This window comes from Cuculus canorus, chromosome 11 (assembly GCF_017976375.1).
Source record: "Cuculus canorus isolate bCucCan1 chromosome 11, bCucCan1.pri, whole genome shotgun sequence".
Classification (NCBI taxonomy): Eukaryota; Metazoa; Chordata; class Aves; order Cuculiformes; family Cuculidae; genus Cuculus; species Cuculus canorus.
The window spans coordinates 7,676,190-7,700,886 of record NC_071411.1 but is presented as its reverse complement, the minus strand read 5'-3'; the positions used below and the strand labels follow the sequence as shown (position 1 = coordinate 7,700,886).

At 48.6% G+C, this 24,697-nt stretch overlaps 1 protein-coding gene across 6 annotated transcripts in view; it reads right to left on the bottom strand.

Moving 5' to 3' along the window:
• Positions 1–24,697, bottom strand: part of CHST13 (carbohydrate sulfotransferase 13) — a 47,667-nt gene that overhangs the window by 1,477 nt on the left and 21,493 nt on the right. For 5 of the 6 annotated variants that reach the window (XM_054076238.1, XM_054076239.1, XM_054076240.1 and 2 more), the window contains one exon: positions 2,788–2,870. In XM_054076238.1, the coding sequence (XP_053932213.1) occupies positions 2,788–2,853 (66 nt within the window). In that variant the 5' untranslated portion in view covers positions 2,854–2,870. Of the gene's footprint in view, positions 1–2,787; positions 2,871–24,161; positions 24,266–24,697 lie in introns of all 6 variants that reach the window. The other variant, XM_054076237.1, reaches the window with a different exon arrangement.

Below are 24,697 nucleotides of genomic sequence, written 5' to 3'. Positions count from 1 at the left end.
GCAAAAGACAGAATAAAACATGTTGAGGAGCTGGTTCAGAAGACAAGTCAAGGGGGTGGATGGAAACGTGGCACAGAGAGGGTCAACAACCAAACATTTGTAATGGCACCTCCAACCTAAATGGGCTAAAGCTCTCCCTTACACCAGTCATGGGGCAAACAGCCAAGAGGCTCCCTTTGCTGGTGCAGGGCTCCACACACCTCTGGGGTGCAACGGGGCTCCACTGGTGTCACACTGACACCTACACCCACAGGCTCGCTGCAAGCACTGCAGGGCAAGAAGCAGAAGTGTGGCACGTGGGTGTGGGCACGTATGAAGAAAATGGCATGGGCCGAGGAAAATGGTCTTTAATGCTGAGGAGCAGTGAGGGAGCTGAAGGCAAGGTGGGGTGGCAGGGTATGATGGAGAGGAGCAAGGTGCTACTGGAGGTGGTGGGGTGGGCTTTTCTGGGGGCTTTGGGTTTCTTCTCCTGATAAAACTTTCTCTACACACATCAACCATATGTCTCAGTTCTGGGCACAGTCTCCTTTGTCCACAGGGACAAGGAGTCCATATATGGCCCTTTCTTTATCCCTTTCGATCTTTGTATTAAGGCCTGGCAGCTTCTGAATTAGCTTCCCTGGAGCCCAGAGTCCCCCAACACCTACCCCAGCTGAAATTCCCACATATGGGGACACGACCTTTCCTGTCATGGCTTTTATCAGAAATCCCCAGATGTCATTAAAACATCTTGGGAAAGAAATTATTTCCAGGAACTCAGAAGGGGAAGTACCCCTCCTCCTCCTGCCCACTCCCTTCCCATTTCACTCATGAGGTTTGAGAGGTTTTGCATTCAGCCTGGATGTCACTGCTGGGAATCTCCAACAGCCTCATCCAGGCCACGACTGCTAACGGCTTCACCGCCGGTTTGCTAACCCGGGGTGGCTCTGACAACACAGAGCTGTTGCTTTAATGCAAAGCAATGACTCTCATGTCGCAAGACAACGGTGGCTTCCTATATGGCATTTTGTAGACAGTCCTGCTGGCATCATAGGGTGCCAGGGCAAATGTCTCTGCCACCTGCAGAGATGTGGCAACCTCAAGATGAAGGGCAGGGGCAGGCCACCTGCTTGGTCCCTGCATCCTTGTTGCTGACAGCTGTCATCACTTGTGCATGCCAAAGAAGACCGTTTGCCAAGCTTCAGGTACATCCTCACCTCTCCTCTGGGGGTCCATACGGGGCTTTGGGAGGCGTTAGAGCCTGAGAGAAGCAGTGTTGTGGAGATGGGGCTTTGTAAAGCTCTTGCCAGGAGTTGGGACCCTGAGACAAACTGCCTATCCCTTAGATGATCCAGTAGACCTGTCACCTTCAGAGAGGCACAAACATTTGGGCAAAAAGCTCCTCAGGCAAGGGATGAACCACACTCAGACTACTTTGGATCTCATTTCCACAAAATCAATAACCTTGTCCAGGTCAACTTAGTGACCACTTTCTCCATGACCCTGTAGGGACAGTAACCTGAGATGAGACAGGAGAAAGTGTACAGTCCCTGCTCCTTCCAAGAGAGAGATGACAAGGGAAAATGCTCAGATGGAGGAAATGCAGGTCAACAGACACTAACTGCCTCCAAGAGATGATTTTTGACATTGTGAAGAAGATACAGCACCCATAGAGGTGATAATCATAGCTGAAGAGACATCCTCACCTCCTTGCGACAGAGCCAAACCTTTCAGTAGGAATTTCTCTTGCTGGGTTTTGTTTGGAGACTCCTGATCACCTTTTTAAATTGGAAACACTTTTTTGCAAGTGCTTAAAAAAATAAAGAGGCATTTTAAAAATGTGGGTTTTTCAGGTGTTTTTCCCTGCACTTGCATAATTCAAAACTATTACAGCAGAGAGACAGACAGACAGACACTGTCTGCAGGCATGGCAACAAATAAATGTGACTACTGTTCAACAGCCACCCACTGGAATAAGTGCTTGTCTTGCAGTTACTTCAGAGCAAAATTGCTCCCTTCATTTCCTTTTCTTTAAAAGCCAGAGAAATTATGTAGCACTTTTAAGGAAATAACACCACTACATGCCAGCAGCCTTATGGTTTGTTGGCATTGTGGTCAAGGAAGTTCACATCTGCCATTTTTCCCAGAGCAAGTGTAATTTCACTGCTTATAGACATTAAAGCGTCAACCTAGACAGTAACACAGAGTGTCATATAGGGAAAGGAGATCTGGTTCTCGCTGCAGTGAGCACTGCCGACAGGCAGTGGAGAGGTAGTGGGGATGGTAGCAAGGACCACCAGCTCTGCCCTCTGCTTCTTGGAAGCTGCAGAAGATGACTGCCTTGTGGATGTGGCGAAATGCAGGGCACATTTGGCAGCTGGGTCGCGTGACCATGGCCCAGCCTCTTGCACCAATTGGAAGGTGGTTTCCTACAGGGAAGTTGTGGGCGAGAATCTCTCTGCAAAGACAAGTGTGACTGCACGGGGGGGGGGGGGGGGGGGGGGGGGGGGTGGCGGGGGCGAACTGCTCGCCCATGAGAAGACACAGTACAAGGAAACAAACACACCTTTTGCAGCTTCGCTCACACCCCCCCCAGGGCCTCTCAGCTGCTAAAGGCAAGTGGGACACCTTTCTCTGATGCCACATCACTGATGCTGGTTGGGCCGCATGCACTGGAGGTAGGCGAGGGTGAGCGCTCCCTGCCTCAAGCAGTGCCCATGGCTTTGTCTGTAGCAAAGCCTTGTGCGGGGAGGGTCCCACTGAACCCACCTGAAGGGGAGCGTTTGCCTGCCCAGACTGTCCCCTTACCTGGTCACTCTCATACAGGGCTTGGAGTGGGCTGCGACCGGCCTTCCCTTGCCAGGTGGATCTCATAACCCCATCTTCTGTGGCTAGAAAAGGAGTGAGAAAAATCAGAAACGTTGGGTGTGTGCTGTTTGTGTCACCTGCTCTGGAGATGACCAAGTTGGGATGAGGCAACGTCCCTCAAGAAGAGACAAATCTGTTTGGCTCTGGGAGAAGATGCTCAAGCAATTCTTGTCCCCCACCCTTATGTTTTAACAAAACCTACAGTTAGAGTTCAAAAGGTCCTGATCAAACCTTTAACCAAAGAAAAGACAGTGGCTTGTCAAAATTTCAAAAGCAACTGTGAATACTTTGATCCATGTGCATTTGGGAAATGCCAGTGTGTGCAGGCTGTATTACTAGGGGAATGACCCAGGAGGTGACAGGACTCCAACCAGCATCGCTGTGGGGTGAGACAGCATCTGTGGTTGGAAGAGATAAGGGACAAATCCAACACCAACAGTTCTATGCTGATCCCCAGTGGGCTCAGAGTTTGCATTTCCAGGCTCAGAGACCTGGTCAGTAATAGACAAACTGGTCAGACACTTTGTCTGATTGTGATAAGTCATTTTAAGTTCTTACTCACTATTTTTTTTCCTTTTTTTTCTTTCCCGTCTAAACATCTTCCTGGGCTTTTGAAGCTAAAGACACCCACCCAAGCAGTTGTCAGCCCTTCTCTGCCATGCAGATTGGCTGGTTTGACGCTGGATGATTGGTGCTGCAGCACCAAACCTGAGGTCTTATCTGGCATGCCACAAATGCGGTGCTGGACACCCAGTTGATGACAGATGCTCAAGTTCTCATGCTTAGAAATTATGTAGGGATGCAACTACTTCCTATGCTACAAAGCATCCACTTCAGCTGCCATCCCCTCAGCCCCAGAGACTTGTTTCCAGCACAGCGTGGGCAGAACCACGTGGATATCCTAAACCTAATGCACAGAGCCAGCCATGACAAGGGAGAAGGCTCTTGCTTGCAGTAACACTGCTGAGCAGCTGTCCCACCTCTCTCCCTGCCTCTGCTTCTTGTATCTGATGCTCTCCATTGGCAGAGGATGCCACAACAATTCTCATACGGAAAGGTTTTCTAACCATCAGGTTTTACAGCCCTGGTGTTGGCTTCCATAGAAGAAACCGCACTGTGAGTTTTAAAATTAAAGAGGATTTTTTTTGGAAGGGGATGATAGGACACATTGTTAGATGATCATGGCTTGAGAGCTTCTTCCAGTCTTCCAGATTCCTGGTCCTACAAGAACCTTCTAAAATCTCAGAGGGACTATTTCTGGCGATGTGCAGGTTTCTAACACAGAGGCTTTTTGCATAAAAGTTTAGGGGTCTGGATCTTTTCGTTCACTGACCATCACCAAACAAAACCAAACTTGTTATACAAACCCCAGACGGCATCTTTTAAACCAAAAAAACCAGAAGGAAAAAATCCAAATCTCATCTTCATTTTCATGTGCTTATATTTTGCTTAAATGAAAACTGCTCAAAAGCACAAAGTCACGAGGGTCTAAGCTAAACATTATTCATTCTTAGAGATGTAATTAGGGGGAAGTGACTGCCGTCTGACCTCACAAGATTTCATCAGCAGTGCATGTTTGCTTGTGCATTCGTTGGAAATTAGACTTCCTGCAGCACTAGATTGATCAAGATGTGACTCAATGAGAAGGTATGGTTCTTCCTCAATTTCCTGTATCAGTTACCCCACAGGAGGGTGAAACGGCATCTGTGCTAACGAGAGATAAGCAGAAGAGCCAGTGTTACACAGTACTAGGCTGAGATGCTCATCCCAGAGGAGCCCCGTTTCACATTTCAGGCTCAGCCCTCTGCAAATGACAGGGAATGAGATCGACCTTGAAAACTTGACTCACTGCAGCTTGAATCTGCAAGCAGGGAGCATTAAACTCGAGTCCCTGTCCTGCTACGGCTGATAAACTCCTGTTTGAGTTGAGAGCATGACCCCGCTGTGGACTGTCTGTAAGCACCCCATGCTTCTCCTATATTTAGTAAAAGCAATGTGGAGATGTTTGTTTTTGAGATTAACACGTGCATCAAACAGAACCTTTCTTATGAGGGACATAAGCAAACCCCAGGTGGTTCAGGCTGCCCTGAAGCTTCTAGAAATGCAAATTACTCATGCCAGCACTCCACAGGGGTGCATGGAAATGCCGTCCCAGGCAAAGGCTTCAGCGTCTTGTGCAGGGTCAGGTCACAGCCCGGGAGGAACAGGCTGGCTTGGTAGGAGGTTCTTTAAGGTGAAGAAAAAGCGAATCTGCAATAAAGTGGAGAGTGAATAGAGGTCAGGCAGGTTGGATCCACGCTTTGACGACTTGGAGCTGCGCCTTTCGGAGCTGCTGAGGCAGGGGATCAACCCTGGCCAGGAACTGCTGCGCTTTGCCTCTCTCTTGCTAACAGTCCCAGCAGAAATGCTGGAAAATGGATTTCCTCCAGTCTTTCACCAGAGCAAGATCTGGCAGAGAACAAGGCGTCTTCTCCGGATAGCAGTAAGCCCCCTCGGAGCCCTGCTACGCTCACACTGTACAGAATTCCAGAAAGAAAAAAAAGGGGAAGAAAATAAAGAGGAAAAGAAGCTGCCAGGCTGCTCCCGTGCGGCTGGAGGAGCCTGGGAGTGCTGAGCTGGCAGGAGGATACACCAGCGCTCCACGTTCACCACATACTGACAGCTTTGCTCTCCAAAGCAATGACACCATCCCCAGCCCAGGGTGCTCGCCAAACCCTTCAGAGCAAGCCTCTGGCCCGACGGCAGGGCGTTGCAAGGCTCCAGCTACAGGAAATCTCCCCCCTCAGAAACTGTCTGCTCGCACTACACACAACGTCCCAAGCAGAAAAGCAAATGAACTCCTCTCTGGGCCATGACAATGGCTTTTGAAGACAGTGTTAAATCCTGCAGCAGAGGGGAAGATGCATCAGCTGCAACCACACACAGCTCAGCACAGCACCAAGCCAGCAGTGGTGCGTGCAGAGGGCAGTAACCAATACACATACTGGTGGGATCAAAGTGCCTGTCCTCTACAGGTCAGCACAGCTGAAAATGCCTGCAGCTGGTAGGTTGTGCTCAGAGGAGACAAATCCTGGCTGCCTGTGCCCAAAGCATCTCCAAAACATCTGGGATCACCAGGCAGAGCAACACTGGCTGTCACAGCAGCAGACACGTCAGGGCTGTTGCGTCCTGTCTGAACCAGCGGGAGGCTGTAGGTAGTGATTTAATCCAGTCCAACCTCCCTCAGACCACTTTACTCCATGACCCAAGCAGTGGCCATGCCCCATTCACCATCCATCAGTCCCAGCACCTCCAACATCTCTGCTGATGCAATCCCCTTGTAGTCCTGCTCCCATCACCAGATCCTCATTGCGCAGCTCTATGAACACAGTTCAGCTGTCCTTTGAACACAAACCCCTCTTCTCCAGCTGCTCCATTCCAGCCATCCCATCATGCAACCCCACAGCGTGCTCCCATCCTGGGGTCTCTCCCCATCCTGTCTCCTAATTGCTGTACCCATCCCGTCCTCGTCTGCACTGCCTACCCCAAACAGGCAATGGCCCACCTTCGAAGGTCAAGCTCACAGGGCTGCACAGCTGGCTGAGCTGCACAGCTGGAGAGAAAAATCAAATGTGCAGAGGGAGCTGGTGAAAGGCTCGAGTCTTGATTTGTGCCTGATTTTTCCATCAGATATGAGATGCAGCCTGGACTGTGAGGAGGAGGAGGGAGGAAAGGGGCAGATAGACAATGGCGTTTACATATCCTCCTTCTTCCACCTGTTCATCCTGAGAATGAGGCAATTTCCCCATCCCCTGTACCACTCTTTGGCTTACCCAGCCCTGGGATGCTCCTTGGATTCCAAGAAGTTTGGGAAAGGCAGTGAATACTGAGATGCATGACAGTGTTCAGGACAGAGTATCATCAGAGTAAATTAATGGTTCATGCTGCATTTTGGCACCACGGCACTGAGTACAGCAGGATCTTCCATCATTGGGGAGCTGCCAAGATCTTTGCATCCTGACTTTCCTCCTGGCTTTATTGCTTGTTACTGAGGCTCCCAGATTCCACCACATGCAATGGTAATCCTTGGAAATTTGGCATTGCCACAATTGCATCCGACAGCAGGGATGTCACTTAGCCAAGGAATATCAAGTTTCTAATGAGGAGAAAACTTCAGCCCTTGGCAACCGCTGGATCAACATTTGGATAACAAGTATTGAGACAGTGTATGTCCATGATCCAATCTAAAATGGTTTTCACTGAGATAGAACGAAATATCACATTTGTCTTTTGTATCTTCGAAGTATGAGGCAAGGGAAGAGGAGTGATGCAGAGGAAGGAACTGAAAACCCCATGCTACGGCAGTAACGTTGACCAGAAATCACTGAATGAGATGAGCCTGAAACGGAGCTCAGGCACATTTTGGAGCCTCCTGTGCTTTCAGTGTTTCCTTTGCAGCTTAAAAAGGCAACACGCTCCCTCCCTCCTTTCCAACCACAGCCCAGATTTTAGTGCTATCCCATCAAAACCGAAGCTATTCTCTTGCAGCAGTGTGACATCAATACCGCAGCAGGATCTGGGCTTTCAGTGACCTGCCAGCTCTCTTTGGAAAACGGAATAGATTTTAAAGCTGCGAATAGTTAGGTGTACTAGCTGATTGCGAAGACAGCCAGACATGTGTGTCTTGAGGGAAAAACTGGATCATGCCCATTCCAGACTTCTGGAAGCACCAGTGAAAGAATTTGCTGGTTTGGCTGCAGAGACTCTTAATTACGGAGGGAGGTTCTCTGCAACCGCAACAGCAAATCCAGCGCCTGAGTTGAAGAGTTTGGCTAGGAGACAGGATTCAGGCAGCGTCAAGCCTGCTAGGCTGACATCAGCATTACCAAGGCTTTCAAAAACAGTCTGAAGGAAAGAAAACAATTAAAAGCTGTAGGTGCAACTGGGTAGAGGAATAAAATCAACGTGGCTTTCACTAAGCACAACTTATACTCACGCAACCTCATCTGTGAATAAAATTAGCTGTCTCTGTAGATCAAGTACATGTGGTAGATCTTCACCTAGATATACATAATGCATGAGACACGACATACCACAGGAAATAAGTACTTCAAACAGAGAAGATGAGTTTAAAAGGTGAACTGCAAGGGACACAAGCAACTGGAAAATATCTCTAAGACTGGCTTTACTTCAGGAATTAATTGACATCAAAATAGAAAGAAATAAAAATAGAAAGATACAGATGACAGACAAAGCATTAAGAAACGCTGCCATGGAAGAGAGAGGCTGAAACACCGAAAGGAAACTAAAGCTTTATCCTGGACCAGGGCAGTGGAAATGCAATAGAATTTAATTTCACAATGTTGGAATTGAGCAATTCCTGCTACTTTGCTGCTGTAAGTGGCAGAAGGTCCTGGATGCATTAGTTCTGGCTATCAGCTTCCAGTGTGACAGTCGTAAAAAAACCACAAATGAAGTCCTGAAGCATATCAGGTGAGATGTCTGTCATAGCAGCAAAAAAAACATGAATACCATTAGCCATGGCAGGAGTGACCTTCACCTACAGCACTGACAGCTCTGCTCTTCTGGGACCAAGGCAGATCTGGAGCTGCCGAGAAGAGCTATGAAGCAACCAGGTGAACCCAGGACTTGCTGTCCCATGGGAAGCTGCAAGGGCTGGATGTGTGTATGAGCTGAGCCAGGATGTGATTGTCCCATAGGAACAGGCCAGCACAGAAGGACAAGAGGTGTTTCACGTACAGGATGTCTTCACGTCCACTTGCTAAGGTGCCAAAGGCTGAGAAACCCCCAAATCAGTGGGAGTCTGGCTGAGGTACTGCAGGAGGAATCCCAACTCCTTTTGGGCTGGAGAAAGGAGCTTTCAGGCATTTTCCAGACTGGACTGGACTCACAAGGAGACAAAAACTCCATGCATAACCTCCAATGTGAAACACTAGAGAGGACTCAAACCCGGAAATTCAATGCTCTCCAGTCAAGGGAAGCGAAGAGATGCATCCCAGAGACCCCAAGGAGCTACTCCTGACCCCAGCACTGTCTCCCCATTGCTGTCTCACAGCCCCAGCATCGCTTCCTGTTGTGTCTGCACAAAACCTAGAAAAAGAGGAAAAATAATTGTGGTGCCTGGCCACCCAAAATGATCAGTCTGAGTGTTAATTACAGCCTGTGACTCCTAACGGGTGAGTGGGATAGGTGCCTGTTTGTGCTGTAGGAAGACTGAGGGCAGCCCCTCTTGGAAGGTGATGCTCTCTCTCAGACCAGAAGAAAAGCTCTAAACTTCGGGGAGGTGCAGGGTGAATCCATCATGTTTGTGATGGATTCTGGGTCTGAACATAGGAAAAGGTATCAGTGACACTAATTGACTGCCTGGCACGTGCCACTGAACTGCATTCATAGGAGAAAGAAGAGTTTACAGTGGGAAACGAATAAGAACAATTTTACCCCTTTTTATCAAAACAGGAAACAGCAACTGGAGCTCTATAGTGTAAAGGGGTCAGCACTTGCTTTGAGTCAGTACTGGAAGGGCCAGAAATTAGGACCTGAATCTCTTTGTGGGCACAGCAATGAACTTCTCCTGACTTTGCTGACTCCTCTCCAGCACCTGTCACGGGTGATGAGTGAATGCGTCAGTCATAGCAGTGATAGCTCACTCGTCCCTGACTGCAGAAACACAGCCCTGCTTCATGAAGGCTCCTTGCTATTAAAATAACTGCACCCAAGAGACATCGAGAAGGATCTTGCCATCTAATTTAAAAGAAGTATTGAGACTGTGTTATTCAAAGCCAAACCTTAGCTGCAGCCACTGGCTTGCTAAATCTGTCCAATTTTCAATTTTAAAATCCAAGAGGGAAAAAAAAAAAAAAGCCAGAGAGAGGGGGAAAAAAAAATAAAACAGTTTGACAGCAGCAGTGATAAATCCAGACAGTTCCTGCAGTCTGAGCTCAGTTTTCCCATTCAGTTTGATAGCAAAGCTTGGGATACGCAGCCTGGATGGCAGCTGGACACTGACTATGTGAGGATGGGTCCAGGGCACAGAAGTCAAGAAATCCCACAGGGAAGCAGCAGTTGAATTCCTGCGCAGAGGCCAGTGGTTCGCATGAAGAGCAGCCCTGGTTGGGAGGATCAGAGCTATTGGGTCAAACAGAGTCAGTCTCAAGAAACTAGTTTAAGTCCAGGAAGCTCTGGCTTTTATGCTTTTACTAGTTGAGAACACATTTTCTTCATTTCTACCTAAGCACAAAGGTTGCTAGGTCTGGGTTTTTTTTGAGATAGATACTTTTTAAAACAAAGGTGATGTGATAACCTAAACACCAAAATCCTACAGTAAACTTCAGATTCACTGACTTAACACTGCTGAAGGTAGTGACCTCTCTTAGATGGAGAAAATGACCAAATAAGTGACCGTTTGCTTTCTTGCATGCTGCATTCAGCTGTGAAAAAGTGTGCTGATTCTGGTGTTCACGCATCTTTACAGCTAAGGGAGTACCTCTTGGAATTAAAACCAAAACCTATTCCTATTTTTATTCTTTCTGGTTTTGATTTGGGAATATAAATTTCTGGCTTCAGCAAAGAGGCAATCCAATCTACTTAGATTCCTGTGATGGCTCATTTTTACTGCATCTAAAAAGCCAGGGATATAGATGGCAGAGGCTGAATTATAAGGCTAGAGAAGAAAGGAAAATAAATCGAAGAGAGACACGTGCTTGATTTGCTTAAATGCATCCTTCAGCTTGGTGAGTCCAGACTAAACCACCTCCACCAGGGAGCTGCAAGTGAAATGAGAAAGAGGAGTTGTAACTAGCTGCGATTTATCCAGGTGTTTACACTCACAACCAGCTTGGTGGCTTGCTAGATTGCCCCAAAAAACTCAAGGCTGCTTGAGCGTCTTCTCTGCCACGGCTGAAGATCCCTCACATGCAGTGGGAATTTGAGGAGGAAAAGGGACAACACATCTGCTGTGTGAGACCATGTAAGGAGAGAGTGATGACAATGCAAGAGCGCAGCAAGATGGGCCCCACAGCACCTTGCTGTCTGCTCAGCCAGCAGCGCCTGCTTGATTTGCTGTTCTTAAAGATAGTAAACAGACAGCAGCCCTTGTCCCCGGTCACACTGCTGGGTCACACCAGCAGCTGCCTCCAAGGGGTTAGACGTGACCCGGCTTATCACTGTCTTGCAATACTACTGGGGAAATGTTTATTCCCACAGCTCACAAGGAAAAAGGGAACATCCCAAGTACTTTGGATGTGAGGCACAGGACTCGAGGCCATAGTAAGGGAATTCTACGGTGGATGACAAACACCAGAGACTTGGCTGAAGTTGGAAGAGAGTGGCAGTGCAAAGGTGGTCATACCTCTTGCTAGGGGAGAGCCAAGAGTCACAGCTAAGAACATCAATCCCTGAATCTGCAGGACATGACAGGTGCCATTCACAAAAGTGAAACAAGAACAGAACATATGCATATAAAGACCTCAACTAAGTGCTTGTTCTGCAGTGTAACTTTTCTGAGCATGCAGGGAGCGGGCGAGAAAACCAGGGGAAGGATGCCTGAGGCATTTCACACTTGCCTGGCACCCTCTGGACCTCTGCTGAGGGCCTGCGGGAGCCACCGGCTCTGAGTGGATTTGGAAGAAGCTCTATCACCAGGCAGCAAACCAAGTTTTTTCCTACATTTCCAGAGCTGAGGTGTGTCCCCTCTGACAACTGATGGGTATCTCTACACTTTGTTTACGCTCCAGCAAGAGGACATTGAGCCCCTTGGACATGCTCAGAGATGGTGGGCAGCATCCATGCCCCATTCTTGCAGGTACACTTAGAGGCAGAGCAGACATGGGACTAAGCACCTTGAGGAGATGGAGCATTTCAAGGTGAACAGTAATATTTAGACAGGCACAAACAATGGCAAAAAGTAACCAGCCTTATGCAGAACAACCAGAAGAGATGTTTCCTGACTTTCCCCAAGCCTCTCCCATGCTCAGCACTGCTCCCCAAGCAGTTGCATTACAGAAAAGTGGAAAGCTCAGGAATCAACCAGACATAGCCCCAGCTAAGCTCACCTCACACAGCTTTCACGTGGTGGTTAACAGATTCCTTTGGAGTGAACGCTGTATTTGACCTCTTTTGTTCATCCTGGGGCTATGCCAGTAAATGGCGAGCATGAGGAGTGATGGGAGGCTGGCATTAACTCTGTAGCTCTAATATTTACAATACAAACATACATTTCTTGTTCCAGACCCACATCCTCTGTAGCTTGGGAAATGCCCCTGTGGCCCTTCCCAGATTTACTTCTCTATGCATGGGGTTTTTCTGCCCAGTTATGGCTTGTTCAATCTGTTCTGCCTTGTGACAACATCCTCTTGTGGAGGCTCAGAACAGACACAGCTGATCATTCGTTCCTATTAGCAGGCGAGCAGCGAGTGACCCCCATGCAGCATGGTCACAGGCAGACCTATCACTGTCCACTTCTGATATTCCCCTTGGTGACAACAAGCTGTTAATATATAACCCAGCCTGTTCCTGACAGCCCACCCTCTGCCCTGCAGGCCAAGCCTCAGTAAAGGCTGGATGGCTGCATCTCTCTCTGCTGAGGCAGAGGTGGTGTGGAGTCTATTTTCAGAGGCCTTGCTAAATCAGCCAAGTAGAGGATCATGCCCAGAGATACCTGATTACCAGCAGCCCAGCCTGCCAGGACTGCTCCCCATGAGAAGGGAGAATACTCCATTTGATGGTTCATATGGTCCTGACTTAAAGATGTTTCATTCAGCAGAAACTAAACGAAGCAAGTGACTTGAACTTGGCTAGATCAGACAGAACCCAGTCCCAGCAGCATGGGGATGCTTGAAAGCTTAGCTCAGGCTTTTTTTTATTCCACTGCTACACATTTTCTACCATCCCCCATAGCCCTTTTGAAACAGCCAAACCAAATAATTAACCCCCCCTCGCCTCCCCTCACCTCCCAGCACTTAGAAACTGCAGAGGGCTAAACAGAGATGCGTGGCAAGGAGACTACCCACAAAGCTAAGGGAAAAACCACAAATAAAATCAGCTCAGAGGCAAGCCTGAGCAGGGCGAGATGGGACGTGCACGTGAAGAGGTTTACACAGAGAATAGCCCACGTACAACAGGCATGATGAGCTGCAGCAGCAAATAGTAAATCTTCTCTCCCATCAGCTCGGATGGATGAACCCACACAAGTTTGCATATGGGAGAAGGTGGTTTTGTAGTACCACAGGCACCTGGTTCACCTAGAAGTGATATTTTAGCTGCCATGATAAAGTACTATTTCAGGGCAAGATAAGGGAAGAGGGCAGAGGAGGGGTGAAGGCTGCACAATGGCCCACTTCTTCCTCTTCTCCAGTACCTGGCTAAAACATGCTTCATTCCTGCGGAGCCAATGGAGGGACCCTACCAGCTCCTATCACATAGACCTTCCTTTCCTGGAAAGCTCCTCCTTCTCTTCACATGACTCCCCATATAACTAGGAAGCTACTTAAGGCCAGCTCCAAGCAGCCACGGATGGTTATTGAAGGGTGATGGGGCACCTCGTCCCCAGCACCCATTTTCAGTCCATGTGTCTGCTGATGAAGCACCCCTAGTACCTCCTTCCTAGCCACATTCCTCAGAAGAGGTACGACAGGCAGTCACCTGAGGTGACGTTTCCTACTTCTGAGGTGGCTTAGCTGTATGAACCTCCTAGACAAGAGGGCAAGGAGCATTTTCAAACCTCCTTCCACCAAATGCACGCACTCCACAGTTACTATGCCCTGGGACAAACCCTTTTGCAGCATTTCCAGCCCCAAACCACACAGCTCCTACACACACAGAGATCTGAATGCATTGGGAATCCCAATGACCTCACCACCACAAGGTGTGCATGAGTAAGATGTCCAAGACGACTTCCTCTGGGAAGAATAAAGAAGGTGTTACCCCCTGAAACGGAATACCTTTGTCTGCAGCAATCACCACCTTGCAGCTTCTCCAAAGCCACAGGGCTGTGTGGCGCAACTGGATGGTAACGGCAGCCAGGCTCCCTGGCACTAATGACAGTCTCACTGTAGCCAAGAAACACACTCTGAAGAGGGGACAATGAATCACTGTTTTACATGGGATAATTCAACAGACTGCACTGTCTTCAAAAGGAAAAAATCAATCACTCTTCTTGGGATGTGCCCTGCTGGCTGGAAGGCAGTGGTCCACGGGCAAGAGAGGGATAACGAGGTGTGATGCCTTCAGAACATGTTAATTTAGGGTGTGGATGATGGTCCTAAGCTATTCTCTGTGCACAGAGAGGGGTGAGAACACATCCTGCTCTCAGCCAGACAGGGAATGGATGAGCCTGCCAGAAGCAGCAGTGGTTGTGATGAATATCTGGGGGTGGAAATGCATGGCCTCAGGGAACTGAAGCAGGACCAGAAATCCAAGCACACCTGCCTTCACCTGTGCATGAGATCCCTGACGTCTGTATGCAGTCACTTGCTTTGCCTGGGGCTCACAGAACAGGAATGCCTCTGGCATCCAGCATCAGGGGACAGAGCAGCAGCAGAGCTGCATCACCTGTCTGTCTGATATTTGGGCACTTATACTATCCACAAAGTGTATAATTGCTCCCAGCACAGGACCCTCACACACAGAAACATGAGGGCAGACAAGTGTAAGGACAGTCCAGGAGCCCTAAGTGTATTAAATGTACTTACGCATTTTCCAGTCTGCTGGTGAAAGGCAGATGGATGCTCCCTGCTTCCTTGGTACGAAGCTGCAAAGCCCCTTGTTCATGACTGTCACCTACCCATAAACATTTCCATGTTTGATGACTTATGCTGAATGCAATAAAACCGCAGACAGCAGTTTTTGGGGCATTCATTCAGCTTCCAGCATAAAGTGCCACCAGCATTAAGTGCCACCAAATTTCAAGTTTCTCCATTTGGATCCAGCTCAACACAGACACATTGACTTTCATAGGAAAATGCCTCAGCCCAGTCTCCTAAACGCTGTGGTAACCTTTGTAGGGCAGGCAACGCCACTGTGCCAAGGAACAACGGCAGCCGTCTCCTGAAAGGCTGGTGAGACAAAGACAGCAGCCTTGCAGATGACCTGACCCCCTTCCAAACTGCAATCTCCTGATGACTGTCCCCATTGTCACTGACAATATCTTCTCTTCTAGCTCAAATAAGTCCTGACCAAGATCTGACTAAGAAACACACCTGAACGGGGCTTTCTGACAGGTGACACACAAAGCTGGCTCAGAAATGTGACAATAAGACCAATATCACACGATCACTCCCAACTTCCACTGAAAGGATTCAGAAAATACCCCTCCTATAAGCAGCTTCTTCATTTCCACATTTTGGGTTCTGCTGTGCCTTTGGCACAGACCATGGCTGGAGACACAATGCTGGGTGAGACCAACCACTGCCGCACCACAGCCTGTGTGCCCCATTCAATGCCACACGGGCCATGGGAAGGGACGAGGGCAGTGGTCCAGTGTTCAGAGCTATTTGAGTTTTTCTCCAAATCACTAAAAGAGAAGGGTTTCTGCTGAAAGCACTCAAAAAAAAAACAAAACCCAGGGCAAGTGCTGCTGACAATGTAATTTAAATTGTCTGCTTCTATGAATCCTCTTACAGATTTAACAGGAACTGGTGCTGACTCCTCACCATCCAAGGTGTGCAAGTGGTCCCGGGCACAGCAAAGCTAGCGTGACCCTGCATACAGCCCCCTGCCAGTGCCCTTTGGAGGGGCACTTCCCAGCAGGCTGCTGGAGAACTTGTGTGTCAAGAGACAATGGGCTCGAGTGTATGTTTTGCTTCTCATGCCTGGATGACAAAACCAGTCCACAGAGCTTCAGATTTGCAGTGCAAACTCAACACTCTGCAGTTAACATGGGAGCTAAGAGATGCTTTCACATGAATGTGTTTGCAACCAACTACATTTTCCATATGCTTGCAGTATTTTGTTTGCTCAGACAGCAGCCTCAAAGGTGGTTGGGAGATTTGAGGGGGTGTTGTCAGATGTATGTATTTTTTTAAGCTGCTACAAAAAGAATACTAAACTCCTGAGGGGAGACTTGGTCTGAATATCCACACCCATTGCAAATTTCTATTGCGTGTCACACACACTGGGCAGGAGAATAATTGCCTTCCTAGATTTTTTTTTTTGCCTTACCCCCCGCCTTCCCTCCTAACGGGAGACTGACTAGCCTTTAACAATTGCCTGGAAAAGACTCCTGAAACCTGAAATCCCTGGTCTGCCCAGGTTTCAGCTAGATGTCTCCTGTTTAGGGAGCACTGGCCATACCCAAGCCCGTACAGGGACTGGCAGTTCCAGAAGCAACTATGATTCAGAGATCTGGCTGCTGTAGATGCTTTAAAACCACTGGAGCATTATTCTTGATATTCAAGATCATGGGAGGTTTACTTAGGACTAAGTTATTACCACTGCCATTAGGCAGATATTAAAATTACATATGAAATTACATATGAAAGCCCTTAGTTTTCTATAAAGTCTCATGAAAACTCTTTCCTCTCTTGACTCCTGCTTTCTCAAAAAGCTTTCTTCGCCTTTATGTGTCTGAACATAATTTTTTTTTCATTTCTCACCCATCGCACCTCTTAGACCATCACAGTGTCACTATCCATACTCGGCACTGCGTGGGCACAGCTGGCCCTTGTCTGTGTGGCTCCTTCCTCCCCAGAGATGAGGATGGCTCAGGGTCTGTTTTTCAGTGAAGGCTTTCTTATTCCAATTTAATCAACTTGAGTCAAGGATCAACCAGGGAAACTAAACAAGTAAAGGAAAAGGGTTACACCTATAGGATTAGTTCACAATAAATCATACAGAGAAGGCAAAAAAGAATCCAGCAGTTTTAAGCAACCTGTCAAATACTACAGCATCATCTCTGGGGATCAGAGCAGAGCAGGACCAGAGCCAACGGCAGCTGGTCTGGACTCTCTGTCCCATTCAGTGGTTCCACTTAAATCTACATGTTCCCTGGGTGGTAGGAGGCTCTGGTCACCTAGTACCAGCATGAGGAAGACGTCAGAAAGGTTTAGCAAAAGGATCACAGGCATCTGAGGGATGCATTTCTCTGGGGCAATGTGTCTAGTTGTCTGCTGTCACAATGACTGCAACTGAGATCTTTATAGGAAATAGAAAATTATCGATATCCAGCAGGAATATGGCCTATGTGAGCAAATAAAATACCTGTGCATAACTACCATACAATCTTCTGGTTTTAAATGGTTAATTCCTCCTACAAGCCAAGCTAGAAGCTTTCCAAGAGCAATTTCTCTTCCCCATTACGTCTGTTGCTCTCCTGGCCCCGGCTGGCTGCCTGCATGTATAATGTAAGCCTGAACTGCCAGCATTTCCACTCCCTGTCAATAAACCCCTCCTTTCCAGTCTGCTGATCGACAGGAATTGCAGCAGAAGGGCTTGTGCTGGCACTGCCAAGGCAGAGATCCCTGCTGGGAAGCACAGGGGCTGATTTTCAACTGTCAAGGCTGCACCAGAGACCCATTTCTCCCCTGCACACCTGCATACTGCAGTGGTGTCTATATCCCTGCAGGCTCCCATCTCCAGGGCAGGCTCAGGCAAGCCACAGCCACAGAAAGCTCTCAGACTCAGAGAGGAGCATGGATCTACCAAGCCAAGAGCCCATCTGCACCAGCCTGCTGCCTTCTGCTCAGCTGCTGAGGCCACAGCAGGCCAGGATGCCTGGGGACCATGTTGGACTTGCTCAAAACCTGCCTGCAATCAGGTCTGGTTCAGGCAGATGCCGTTTGCACACTCTGCACATAGGCTACCTACACACACATGAGAAAAAATGAAGTCCCTCTAATGTCATATGGCTCGAGGATTTGCCTGCTGAATATGTTTCAAGCCATCTTGTCAGTTCCATGCATCTGGAATTGATGAAAGTCTCAACAAGCAGATCTTGGAAGAAGTGCACACTCAGCAAACCCTTCCCAATCCACCACCTCACACACAGCCACTCCTTCCCCAGCTTTGCTTCCCAGCTCCCACCCCTCTGCTCTCCATGGAGGCAGCCGAGGCTGTCCCCTAACTGTTTACATGACAGCAGGTCATTAACCTGCGAAACTCACTGTCACAGAGCAAGAAGCTTTACAAAGCATTGAAGAGATGCATGAGTTTGCAGAGGAGGACGGGAGCTAGTTACAGCCTGCTGGAGGCCAGGGAGAACCAATTCCAGAACATAACTTCTCATTGCATAGCTCCTTGTGACCACTGTTGCTGCATTTAGTAGTGGGCATCACATGAGGCCACTGAAGAGCCCAGTCACCCCAGCCAGCATTTTTAACAGAGGATGCAAACATCTCCAGTGTCTCTGCAGTACGGATACACAACAAATGCAGCATCGCTGGTAGAAACTTGTCCGAGTAGTTGGTGGATTTGTACCCCTCTTGCTGGTTAAGCCCCGAAAATGGCTGTTCGCACACACTCTGAAGACTTATCTTTCGTTTCAACAGGGTATGAGCAAGGTCTAATGGGGACCTCAAGAAGGGAATCAGGAGTCTTGCGTCTACACCCACACAGCAGCAGCCATCCATGGGCAACTGAAGAACTCTACCAGCGTCATCAGTGTTGTTTCAACCTCACTGTCTGTGCCTGTGCCTGCTAAGGGGAAATTAATCTCTCTAATACTGCCAGAAGTAAACTTGGAAAAGACCCAACTGTGGATATGCTACCCCTGCACTCTTGCCAAAAGGAACGGCCTGGCCCTGCAGATGTGTGCAGGACTGAACTTGTCGCCTTCCCCGCGCCATGGAGAAACACGACCATGCAGAGACACTCCCCAGAGGTGCCTGCTTACAGGGTATTATAGTAAGAATGGGGATGGGGAATTGCTGAAGAGCTTCTGACCTCCAACTAGTCTGTGCTAATTTCCCAAGTCTGTGCCTTGAAGGAAGCCCTGTGGAACAGGGGAGGCAGCCCCAGAGACACCCACACCCAGCAGCTCCAAACATCACCTTTGAACCTCATGTCAACATTACTGGTCTTCCTGCAAGGTCAGTAATTAATAGCACAGAGAAGTGAAGCAACATCTGGGCAGAGAGCAGGCTTAGATCAAGTTTCACATTAGCAGTGAAGTTGCAAATCCACAGGCAGAGCAGTGATCTCAGAGAGACCACTCTAGGGGACAGCTCAAACCCGCTGTCACTGCGCCTTCTGGAAGGGTTGGGAGAGCAGTCAGGAGATGGAGGGCTATTAATCAAGTGGCATTTACAAACTGAAGAATAATCTGTGAACACAGTTGTGACAAGAAGCCAGGACTTGTAGCCTCAGCATCTCTCCATACCACAGAGGTGACACGGCATGGGAAGGTACCCATGGTCACAACATGCCCTGTGCTCTGCTGTGCAGGTCAAACCATTCAATGGTACATGCCCTCCATGCAAACATTCCATGGGTAAAGGTTCCAGCACCTACCAAGGCCAGGAACTTGCTGATCTGTCGCTTGAGGCATTGAAGAGACAGTGGAACTGAAAGACAGCTTATTCCTCTGCCAGGCTGCAGGAATTCCCCAGTGGCTGGCTCAAAGCTGGACACCTCTACGCTCCAAAGCTAAACCTGCTCAGCTGTCATCCAAGCAAGGTAAAGGGAATGAATTTGCACAAGTTCAACAGATTTCAAATTCTTTCTCCAAGACAAGGAAGATCTATACAGAAAACAAAATTCAGGCTTCAACAGATCTTTGCCTCTGAGCCTTCAAAAGGTGGGAGCTAGAAAGGGTTACTAGGCAGGGATCTTCAGAAAGCATATTCATTCTAGCTAGTCCTGTAAGGGCTGCTGCAAAGGGCCTGGAAAAAACAAAACCTGCTCAAGAGCATTCAGAAGGAATGCTCAGGAAGACTTCAGCTTCCCTCACACTAACCTGTCCACCAGTGAGCCAGCATAAAGATGTGTCCACATCCACAGGTTCTGCCAGGCTGGGTGGGTCAGCAGGACAACACCAGCTTCAAGACAGATCTCCGATGGCATGACTGGGGTCCGGATCCCACGCAATGCTCTTCCACAGCCATTCACAAACTTTTCATACCAAAAGGCAATGTTTTAGGCAGCTGCCCTGGGCGAGTCACAGCCATAGCTGGGGCTGACACTGAGATGTATTTGCCAACTGCAGGGGAGTGTGTGTGCAACACGCAGTGTGGTGTGTTTGCTTTCTGCAATCGCTGTCCTGTCTGAGGGGCTCAGACTGTAGGTTTAACAGCATCCCTTGAAAGTGCACTTCAGGACAATACGGTACTCTGTCAGATTCACTGCAGCGAGAGGATAACAGAAATCTGGAGGCTCTTAAATGGTGAGGTCGCAGTCAAGGATATTAGCTGCTGCAAGTTCATCAGGCTACAAAGTCTCCTCGGCTTGCATGGCTCCATGGAGAGGGCAACATGCACTGGTGGAACCAACTGTGCTGCCTCCTGCTATGTCTGTAGTTGTCTCAGTGCCTGACTAGTGCCATTGCAGCCCCCGTTTGCTGAACAGCCAGCACACTGCACTGGCTGACAGGATGAGGCTTGCAGTGCAGTCGGCACTGGGGAATCTTGGACATCACTTCTACACAGGACTCAAGTTGCACAAAGCCACTTCTCACACTGTGTCCTTTGGCTCCCCTTCCTTTCCCTGTTCTCATGCATGTCGCGTGCTCCCTCAGAGCACCACGCTCCCCTTCCAACACAATAAACAAAGCATCAGCTTTGCTCTCTAGCTCACTACAACTATAAGAGAAACAAAATCAAACCACTCATCCTGGTGCTACCTTCTGTACAAGGTGATTTCCTGTGAAGGACAAACAGAAAGAGGAGTTCAGCTGAGCACTGGTCATGCAGCTCCCGGGGATATGGAGCAACTCTTTCTTCCCACCTTTGCCCATGCAGGGTTTTGACTTAGACTGATTTTAGCTTCCCAGTGGAAGCCACAGCCAACTGGGAAATGGAGAACAGAGCGAGTTCAAGCTGCAGCGGAGAAATTCTGGTCAGAATAAACCTTGACATCCAGCAACGAAGCAAGGATCCCGGCACCTTGGATGGAGATGAGCATCAGGGAATGGGGACAGCTGCACAGGACAGTAGTGTGTGTAGGGTGCATTTAGCAGTTATGTCCCACCATCCAGCCCTGCTAGAAGGGCTTTACTAAAAAGGAAGCAGTTGGGTTTGAGGAAGGGAAAAATTAAAAGACGCAAGTGAAACAGTGAAGAATCATAGAGGGCTTGTAGTTGAATATAGGCCTGTCCCAAAGCTGCAGATTGAGACAGGAGACAGAGACAGTGTCCTGGTTCACAGCAATGCAAGCTCCGCAAATGCAGGTTCAGGTATGGGAGAACTGGTGTGAACTGGACAGTGGAGGCTGGGAATATGGGGTTTAACTCTCCTCTGACAGCAGGCTTTCCCTCCACTCATGGATGATTTTATTATGGGGAAAAAAATACACCCAGCTCTTAGGGTAGCTCCATTTATCTCTGTTCTCAGCATCAGTGCAAGCCGCGCAGAAAGGGAGGACCTAAGCAATGCGATGTTCATCCCAGGCCTTCCAGGCCACCAGAGCTACTCACTGAGATGGTCTCTCCCTCTCAGACCACTATAGTCTTTAACTGCCTTTAACAAGGAAAGTTTTGGGCATTTGCCCAGCTGTGCCTCAAAGCCTCAATGTGAAACATCTCACCCTTGGCCTCACTGAGGTATTTGGGGAGTTAAGCTCTTCTTTGGGTACCCAGCTCCAGGGGGAGTAATGGGAGTTAAGCACCTAATGCCTTTGTAGTTTCTTGGCTTCTGACAGCAAGTACTGGGAAAGACAGCTGTGTTTGCACTGGGACTAAGATGGAGGGTTTGTCGTGCTCTCCATTCGGATGCTTGCAGGAAGCAAAGACCAAGAAAGAAAATCCAGCATGCTATATAAACCCCGGCACCCCAGGAGTGCCCTGGCCACCGCATGAGTGCTCATCTCACCTTATCGATAATCGCCAGAAAGCCCTTCCCGCACTAACACAGGCAAAAGTCTTACTGCACCCAGAAGGCATTTTTGTGGAGTTCTTTTTGCAGGATAAATAGGAGTGTTGGGGTTTGGGGAGTGGGGACAAAGCAGAAAGTGCAGGTGCAATGTGCTACCAGAGAGAAACAGCTGGGTTGGGATGCCAGAGGGATGTGGGGGAAACTAAGTCTGGATCCACCAGGCAGAGCCACCCAGACACAAAGCTCTCCTGCAGGCATGGAGCTAACTCCTGGCATACTAAGCTCCCTCCTTCCCCCTTCCAAACCTCCTGCATGTATCAGAGATTCTCAGGAAACAGTAGAAAGCCAAAAAGCACTAGAGGAAGCATTCCTCATTAAAAGCTTGGCCCTTAGGAGCAGATGGGCTTCATTACAGCCCTGCTCTCAGCACTGGACCATGGTAGAAAATACAATGAGAGGCCATGGCTACAGCATTTCACATCTTCTTCAAACATGGCAGATTTAGGGATTTCCAGCCCAAGTTGCCCAACACCTTTGTTGACAAATGTCACTGTTCTTTGAGTACTTCTTTTGCGTGCTGGAATCCTTGAAGGGCAGCAGTTGCCTCCTGGGCTTCACAATGCTGAGACCGGGAATCTGAGCCAGAAAAAACTGCCCCATGACAAAGGCAAAGAAAACAAAACAGAAAAACCAACAGCATCTCAGAGGGTGTCTTAGATTTCACATCCTTGTCTGTACTTGCAGCATTATGCAGGGCAGAGGCAGCGTACCCTTCGTTATCTGGAATGCTGAGGACATGTGTCAGCCAGCTGCAGACACGACCCAGTCTCAGAAAGCCTTTGCTGTACGAACCGCATTCACATCCCAAGGCAGCACCTGAATTTCAGCCTGAAAATACCTTTAAACATTAGGAAGGAATTGAGGTCTAATAATTTGCCCCCCCCGAGGGGGCAAATCTTTACGCACAAGCATGGAGTTAACCAAGAGCTCACAAGAGCAACTTTGGATGTGCAGCTCAGACAACTTGAAAAGCCAAATTTGCAATGATCAGAATAAAGAGCTTCTCCAGGACCTGTTGGCACTGACAGATGCTGGGCTGGGCAACAGAAACTACCCTGAAGTTGGCAGAGAGTGGTGGCAGCGAGTATCTTCCCAATCCACCTTGGCATATCAGAGGGCTGTTAGCCACACCAAAACGACGAGGCAGTTTCCTGCCTGTGATATGTACTGCGTGTACTGGTGTGGCTTCTGGCATTGCTGCCCATCCTCCTTTAACACCCCAATCCTCCTCCCTTAGGCTGGTGAAGTAGTATCTCCACTCCAGGAGTGGCTGGAAGAGGCTTTGCTCTATCAGTGCCCAGAGGAGATCCAACTGATTGATGCAGAAGCAGATAAGGATGGAGAGAGGGATCTTGCTCCTTCCCTGCTCACAAACTTTTCTGGACCAGTAACACAATCTTGGTGCTACTAAGAGTTTTGGTGTTTCTCACCGTGAAAGAGTCAGATTGAAGGCTGAGAACGACTAACCTAAAAAGCCCTGTGGAAGTCCAACAACTCATGCTGATAGCAGGTCATGAAAGAGCATGGGGAGTGCAGAAGCCAGCATTAAGTAAGCACCGCTAAAAAGATGTTAAGAAGCAACATCTGGATGCTACAGTCAGACAGAATTGGAGCAGAAATAAAGCAGCATTTTGAGACTGAGGTTTTGTTCTGTTTTCTTATTGGAGAAGGTGATTCAATGCTGGAATAAACCAGAAACAACAGGAAGCAGAGCATTCTCTGTCCTGCTGGCTGTCTCTGCAAGGTCTGCCTTTGTCCCCTCCCAGTCACCTCCAGCACACACAAGCCACTGGACTTGATACAGGAAGGATGGGGCAAGAACAGTATAGTTTGGCTTTTACTCAAGAGTCTCTAAGGATCAGACTAAATGATCTCAGCCTCCCTCCTGGCCTCAGGCTCCCAAAGGTGCCTCTTCCTCCAGACACTTCTGGGATTGTCTGCTGGACTGCAAGGGGACTTTTTCTCAAAAAACATGTTCAGAGATGGAAGCCTTGGGAGGAGGAAGGTTATGTAAAATGCTTTGTATAGTACCCACTCACCACTCATTAGGAAACAAGATTTTGTGGGACAGAAGAGTGGCTTATTAACCGCTCAAGAGACTGCAAGTTTGTGCACACGTCCCTCTGGTCCCTCACTAGCAGCCTGAAAACTGCCAGCTCTCTAGATGTCAGTACAATTTGCCTACTCATGGTTTCCCTAAAAGACCTACTAATTGGAGTGACCTCACAGAACTTTTAATTAAAGTCTGCAGAAACCACAGGCATAGATGAACACAGGACCTTACCTCCTGCCACTCACCTCTCTCTGCCTCCTTCAGATGCTCTCCCTTCTCTCTACTCCACATCTGTACTAGCATTGTCATCCTCAGCTCCTCCGTTCTTGCTAAAATCAGTGCAGTTCCCCTAAGAACAGCAGTGACCAAAGCTGTGATGCAGGCAAGGATCAGCAGCCTCCAGCATTTACCACTGTGCCGGTTTAGACACACTATGACTGGAGTTAGATGAAACAACGGTCCGAGAGACCCACTGCTTATTCCCACCTTCTCTATACAGAAAATGTACAGTGTGCAGAAGTCAGCATAGCCACTACTAACGAGGTGGCATTCCTGGAAGAAAGAGCAGAGGAAGATAAGCTCAGAAGATGGATGACAAACATGCCGAGTCCAGGCAGTGTCTCCTGGATGGCTGTGGGTTGACATCAGTATAGCCAAGCCCCCCCGATGGACCATGCCATTCCCAGTTCTGCCCAGGAGCTGAGCACACCTGCCCACATCACCAGTCCAGATGCAGGAGGGCTGGAGATGCTGGAACATGACTGCTCCAGCCAAACCTCGT